At 36.9% G+C, this 7,784-nt stretch overlaps 1 protein-coding gene across 1 annotated transcript in view; it reads left to right on the plus strand.

The window, feature by feature from the left end:
- Nucleotides 1–286: 286 nt before the first annotated feature.
- The window catches only part of LOC140337843 (uncharacterized), an 11,983-nt gene continuing 4,485 nt past the window's right edge, over nt 287–7,784 (plus strand). The window contains exons 1-2 of the mRNA XM_072421670.1: nt 287–568; nt 4,148–4,497. Of these exons, the coding sequence (XP_072277771.1) occupies nt 458–568; nt 4,148–4,497 (461 nt within the window). The 5' untranslated portion in view covers nt 287–457. The remainder of the gene's footprint in view (nt 569–4,147; nt 4,498–7,784) is intronic.

The raw sequence follows: 7,784 nt of genomic DNA on the forward strand, positions 1-7,784 counted from the left end.
GTCTATCCCACCACACACAAAAGGAAAAAAAAGCTTTTGCACAGGATGAGCCTGGAGCCTGGAAGTCATCTTCTGGTATAATTATCTGACATCTGCTTACACACTGTCCTGTTCTTATTACTGCAAACCACCAACACCTTTCTAGACACATCACTGCTTGTTTGTGGTAGGGGAGCATTTTCCATTATGTGCTAGCATCCAAAATTTACCTGGGAGGAGATATATTTAATGTATCTGAAATTTACCAAGTAAACACAGCGGGATCCTAATTTGGCAGCTGAAAGGTTAAGAGCCTCCTCCCTGTTACAGACAGACCATTATTAGATGTGTTTTATCTAGACCAGCAGTAAAGGTATATTTGACTGTAACCTTCATAGAAGAATCTCAACTTCTATAAATAAGATTCTACAGCAGTACTCAGCACCGCACAAGACTTCCATGGACCTCTGGCTTTGAAATGGATCTGCGGAACTTTACTGGAGCTTGGATTATACAGATTTTATCATTGTTTTATGAACTGGCCATTGCTGGTTATACAGAGACATCACAGCATAGAGATCACCTACAGGTAAGGACCAACCTGTTTAATTTTAGACAGAGGCACTCATACAGGTAGCTGTGAACCTTCCTATCGTCTACTGAAAAGCTAATTATTTTAGCCCAGCAACAGCATTAGCAGTTGGAGTACCTATTTTATAGTCATTTTATAGTAGTAGCGTAATGGAGAATGACAAACAAGCAAACATGAAATAACAGATTTCTTTTTTTCTATGACATATGTGCTTTAAATCATATTTTAAATTCACCTAGAACAATTACTCAGATCTATTTTTCTATCAGCTCCCCGTAACTACTACAGAGCAGTGCTCAGATTTTTATCATTAAAGATAAGTGTTTGTGTTCTTTTTGACATTTTTGATGTTTTTTTGATTGATCTGAAATACATCAAATTGGATTAAACAGGCCCTTTACATGTATTTCCTGACCATTTTGCAGCGCTGCGCTAATATTACTTTTAATGATAGGTCATTAGAAAAACAATATGAATGAATAAACACAACCTAAAGATAAATGTGTAAGCCATTGCTCTCTAATGGTATGCACGAAGGTGACACCACAGTCTTCTCCCAGGTTATACTTATTGCCAGGGGAAATGAAATCATACAAAGAGCTGAACTGAATCACAAATATGTAGTTTAATTGATTATCTAACTGTTGGATTAGCAGTTGTACTGCAACTATACAACATGCACCAGATCATTATATTTCTGTGCCATACTTTAGGTTATATTTAGGATATTTGATTGTTAGGCCATATATTATTTTGGTTTCTGCAATTAGGAGATAATTTATAGAGAAAATATGTTGGATATAATTTATGAGCTGGGGAAAATGAGAGGTAGTAGGTACATTTTAAGATAGGGTAGGTGCTAGTTAGGTGTTAGGTTGATAATACATGTTAGGGATAGGAAATATTTGGGAAGACAGGGTTATTTTAATAAAAGAACTCATATACTCATATAGAAAAAAGCAAGGTCCCCTTCGATGCCAGCCCCACCAGCAACTAATACGTAGCTTCCCTTTACTCCTCTCTCACTCCATCTTTACCTGCTGGAGTAAAGAGAAGGAGCTCTTGGAGCTTACATAGGGCTACGGACTCTCTTACTGAACCTCATGTGACAACAGTGAGTGAAAGTATATTCACCGTCACATAAACAGAATGGAAATTGAGTCACATGCTTTTTAATCTGGAAGTAACATGTATGTAATTTTAGTTCTGCGGGTGGATTGAAGAAAAACTAAAATGTTCAGCTGTGTGGAGAAGCAATAAAATATATCTTTTTACACCCAGTAGATTTTCATACCCATAGGTCGTTCTTGACCATCGTGGGTGACAATTTAGTTTGAGAAGTTATTTTGGATGTCGTGGAGGACACTGGTTTTGATTTGACTTGTTGGATCACTAACGACCAACACTATTATTAATTCTATTGATGTACCCGCAGTGGGATGCCTATCACTCATCCTTCCCTCTTCATAGTCTTGAAAAGGCTGCACCACATAGAGTCAAGCCAGCTGTCCATACAGTCATCAATTATAAGCTGTCACCCAAAATGATCACAAATAGTTTCAGGCAACAGTAACTGGAAATGTCTAATAAACATAAGACTGTAGCTTTGCCGTACATAAATGAAGGACAGGTTTACTATAAGTACATTTGCTTTTAGCACTAAAAATCCCTACATCTTAACAGTGCCAAAAAACTATGTGCAAGCAAAACTTACATTCTATTCGCTCCACTGTTTACAAAGTAGCCCAAAAAAATAAAAAGGTAAACTTGATAATCCAGTGCTGGCAATGTTTGGCAACATCAATAATAAATTCAACATAGAAATGTGAGAGGTCTCATTATTTCTTATCTATGGATCGTTGAACACAGCAGCTTTGACCCCATCCATTCATACTTTCTTGGGACCTGTGGAAGCCTGTGGACTACCTTTGTAGTGGAAGCCAGTTATGTTTGGCCATATATCTGGCCAGAAGAACAGGCTAGAACTAAAACTCTGTGGATACTTTGCCAAACATTGGGCCTGGTTTATTAAAGCTCTCCAAGGCTGTGGAGGATACACTTTTACCAGTAAAGCTCGGTGATCCAGAAAACCTGCAATGGATTTGGGTTAGCTAGCTTAGGTAGTTGCCTGGAGGAAGTGCTGGCTAGGTTTAATGTGTGTGCTATAATGAACAAGCATGTATCCCTTTGTTCCTAAACTACCTGTACACCCAATTTATTTTATTTTTAGTTTTATGTAGAGCAGGGATTGGTTTAAAACCCTGTAAATTTTTTGTTTTTTATATATTTATTTATTTGGTTCCATTCCAACTGTTGGGGCTGCTGCCATCACATCCATGATGACGGCACCCAGCAACAGTCTGAGGCAAGGATGCCCACACTTTTTTGGCTTGTGAGCAACTTTTAAAATGACCAAGTCAAAATGACCTACCAAAAATAAGAACTTGGACTTAATAACTCTTGTGCACAGTAGAGTTTATTTTGAAAGGCAAGCCTCTGCGATCTACCGGTAGATTGCGATCCACCTGTTGGGCACCCCTGATCTGAGGCCTTTTGGTTGTCTGCACAATAAAGGATTTCTCTGGTACTGTAATTGATGGTTAAATAAAAAAAAAGTTGTTTTGTCTGTATCCCACAGACTTCTTGTCTCCATCCATACACATAATTGACATATTCCTTTATAACAGGATAATATTTTGGAATGACTTTACTGCATTCACTACTGGAAATCTTGGGAGTCTTAGAATGCAGACTCAGGATGCACATAGATCTTCAAGTTTATGTCTCATGTTAGTTGTAAACATTGAATGGGCTGATGTGCTTTCCTTCCATAGTAGAAGATTTAGAGTTTGTTATTATGTCATATCAAGTCATTGGTAGATGTCATCGCTATGTGAAGGTGGAGAACTCTGATGTGGTGTGACATTGCTCACATTCACACATATAACTGCATCCCTTACTAGCAGCGGAGGACAACATAAGTCAAATGCTGATGACAAACTAGTACAACCAACTCATATTTACTATATTAGACTATTTTGGGAAGGTATGGAAGGGTGGCAGGTGCTGTTGCTCCTTGAGGCAATCTATATTCTGGGCTAAAGTTTATGAACACAGGCATGTGACATTTACTGGATACATTTTACATAGTGAAATGTGCTTTATGTAGCTATTACTTTGTTGACTGCATGTATATGTTATTTAAATGAAGAGTTTGCCAAAATTCCTAAAAAGTGATTCAAGAATGAATATACTCTAGTTGTAAAGTGCACATTGAATCATAAACAAATAACCAGCACTCAGTAAACCACCATGTAAAAATTTTGGGTTACCAATGAATACCAGAGTCAAAGCACTGAATTTATTAGGACCGCTAACATTACATCCATGATGGTTGCACCCAGCATCAGTCTCAGGGCGTTTGGATGTCTACACAAGAGACATAAATTAAATATATGCTCATATAATCCTTTGGTACAGTAGCTGGTAAAGTAAACATTTTGGCAAAAGGGTCTCTTTTACACTAAACATTTAAAATGTAGACCATCAGTAATGCAAAATGTTTTTCTTTTGCAGGATCCATTGGACCACCTCACAGCATTGACAAACCACACCAATCACACAGTTGCGTTGGTTGTACAGCCTTTGTGCCATAGTCTTCAGCAGACCAAGATTGTGTGGACAGACTCAATGACAGATGGTCAGTTTGAGAACTTCCGATTTGGCATTGGCCTCAGCATAGATAGCACATCCAACAACAAGATTGCTAAAGAAACCTTAGCATCCGTCCTGAAAGTCCGGAACACAGACCAAGTATATGTTACAGTGACTGCAGAGACCAATCAGAGTGGTGTCACTTTGGTCATCACTTCCTGCAAACTTGTGAGCAAGAGGAACACTACCAGGTCATATTTTGTTCAAGATGGGTAAGAATAAACTTCCATATTGTTGACCTTGTCACTAACTAATCAAAGATCCATCCATATTTACTAATTTATTTGTTTGGTGCAATGATTGTTTTTTCTCAACATAAAAAAATAAAATGTTGATTAGCCGTAATTATGTCTGAAGTATTTGCTAAAATGTGAACTATATCATTTATATTTCTATTAGTTGAGTGTAACGGCTTTGCTTCATCAATAATAATATGTTTACCATTTCAGTAATCCACAAGTACATTTGGGGTATAAACAAAATGATACTGAATATGTATTAATACATGTATTAATTAAAACTGAATATTGGGTGGGTCACTGATAGACAACAACCATTGTTTTTATTGGCTAAGCAGAAATCTTCTCCTGTTTAAGAGTAAAAATAAATAAATTATTACAAATATTATAATTATTACAAATATATAAATATTACACTACTATCAGTACCCTTATTCTTGGCATATCTAAAATTGAACTGAAATGTATCTCTTTATGTTATTGCAAAATATCAAACTAAAACCTTGCCTTAAAGAAGACCTGTATGGAGTCTGCATGAAACATTCAAACAGTATTTTTGAATACCCTTAATATTTTATCAATACAAAGCAGTCCAAGGAACATACACATTAGTTAGTCAAGGTAACTGCTTTGCAGCTGATTTGTTGTTGCTGTTCATTTTTCTGACAGCTTTAATGCTTCTTTGGAAGCTATAAAGCTGTATTGCTGAACCAGAAAATTCCATCTGTCTTCTTTGGAGGCAAAATTTCAAATCTTTTACTACAGTTGGTGAAATAGTGCACATATATCTGTTATTTGTATATATAGCTCCAGAGATTAGGTTTAACTGACTATATTACTCAAAAAAGATGCTACCAGCAAAAGAAACAATGAATGCACACCTGTCCTACCAGCTATGTCATTGACTTCCTACATCTGGGTGTTAGATACCCCTATGTGAACTAGGCCATACAGGGGCCTACAGAAGAAGACAATGGAGGACAAGGTAAATAACACACCCTGGTGTAGGGTGCATTAGATTATTTACCAATCTTAGCTCTTTAAAAGAATAAAGAATAGCGGCACTGGCTACATTACTAATATAAACAAAGTCTGTTAAATAAATCATAAAAGTCATATCATGTGCCTTCTTCTGGACTTACAACAGCAAAGAAAAATAACTACCTTGGTATTCATTTACATTCCTACCAATATGCATCACATTGGACAATTACCAAGTCAGTTTAAAAAAAAAGGCAAACCATATTTTTAGATCCATTAGTTATGAATGGTTCTAGTTTGCTTCCTGTGACAGGTGTGAGGCGTTTTACTGGCAGAAGGAGAAGCTAAGCAAACCCTTCCATGGAAAGCACAGTCATTGCCTACTGTTACAACTACTATGTATGGACTGGCATAACATATCCCATCCCAAGTCTATATCTAGCAACTTTGTTTTGGATAGAGTGGGGAAGGATTTTTTAAATGCTATCTTGGATATGTTAGAAAGATTTCCTATCATTTTCTGTTACGGTGACAACATTTTCATCAAACAAAAAAACAGGAAAAGCCTAGAATAGGGGCACAGACAGCAACAAAAATCATATAGGACTTCTAGCCTATGGGCTCACTAAATTACACTATGCTTGGCTTCAAGCTAAAATTGCTATTTTGGAAATTCTCCAATACTGTTCAATAATTTGCCGTGGAATCATTATTACATTTGGGGATGTTCACTGTATCTGTAAATATCCACAAAATGTGGAGCATACCTAAAATTCATGTTGTCTACACTAGCAGCTGAAATTTGCTTAACTTGCATTGGTGACAGCTAACAGGCAAGAAACTTGAAATAACTAAATCATTTTTGTTTCTGTGTTAAAAGTCAAGGGCTTTGGATTTTCAACGCATGTGTGGACTGAGACAAAGCAGACATCCAAACCCAGGGCTGGTAATTAGTTATTAGCAGGCGGAAGCTTGGTGCTGGCTGGGAATAAAACAATTCTTTTCTTACCTTTTCTTTTGACTATTCTATACTTGACCTACACCAGTAAAACTCCTAGGCAATTTAGCTGGCGTAAAAACACAAGGGCAGATCAGAAAACTAATAGGTGATTTCTGGCCACTGTGACATATTTAAATGTTTTTGTTTTGATTTATTCACTTGTGAGTCTAAGAATTACTAAGAATTATTTACATCTAATGAATTAAAATAAGAACCTGGAATGGTCAAATGGACTTCACCTTTAACTGGAGCCTATGCTAACTGCAGTCAACTACCCTGTAGTAAGGAAAATGTTTCTTTAAAATACAGAGAAAAGTAGATAAGTATCTAAATGCGAAGTAAACAAATCAGGAAACATGACTGATGAACTGCCTGTAAGCACACAATGCTATTTTGCTAACATGTATAACTCTCTCTGAACATGAAATGATCTAATCATGTGTAATGATTGTTGTCAGACTCATAGTATTGTGAATACTGTTTTTCATACACACAACATTACTTTGGGACACTGGTAGGTGTCACGCTTGGGTAGACAGGGCCTCTAGGGGGTGCTATGGCTTGCACAGAAATGGTGTGAGCCCTGAGAAGGGCCAAGGTGCAGAGTCTAAGCCAGGGGTCAGCACCCTTTACTATCAAAAAAGTCATTTTTTTTACCACTAAATAAAAATAGTCTAGAGCCGCAAAACATAATGCAACTTATAAACTTTAAAATGTAACAGGGTAGATTTTTTTGATGGACGGAGTTCTTCTGACGATGTCTATCTGTTTTGTGACAGATAGGTATAAATTTGGCGTTCGCACTTCCTTGCTATGTAAGTCACCCCAGGGGTCCATAATTTGTATGTTTAATTTCCGTCTGCTAGACACACTTACATTTAAAACAGCAGCCCTAAAGTTCAATTTTCACTACTTTTTTAATTATGACCCCCGCATTTTGAAAGTTGTTAAAGGTGGGGAGATGAAATATGGAGGTTTGTACTGGTAGAGATGTAAGGCTGCAGCATTCATACATAAACACAGCTGTGAAACTTTCCTAACAATGACGTCATTGTACATGCCCTCTGCTAGATTTATTTCACGGGTAGATTTATTTGTTAGAACACCTGAAGGGGAATCCCCCGGGTTATCCCCCGGGTGGAGACATGTTTTTTTATTGTATGGTTTGCCAGAGTTTAAATCTACCTAATATATGTGTAGAGCAGTACAAAACTACTACTGTACATGATGCATTAATATACGATAAAACATCATCACATAGTGTGATGTTGCAGGGGAG

This window comes from Pyxicephalus adspersus, chromosome 9 (genome assembly GCF_032062135.1).
Source record: "Pyxicephalus adspersus chromosome 9, UCB_Pads_2.0, whole genome shotgun sequence".
Classification (NCBI taxonomy): Eukaryota; Metazoa; Chordata; class Amphibia; order Anura; family Pyxicephalidae; genus Pyxicephalus; species Pyxicephalus adspersus.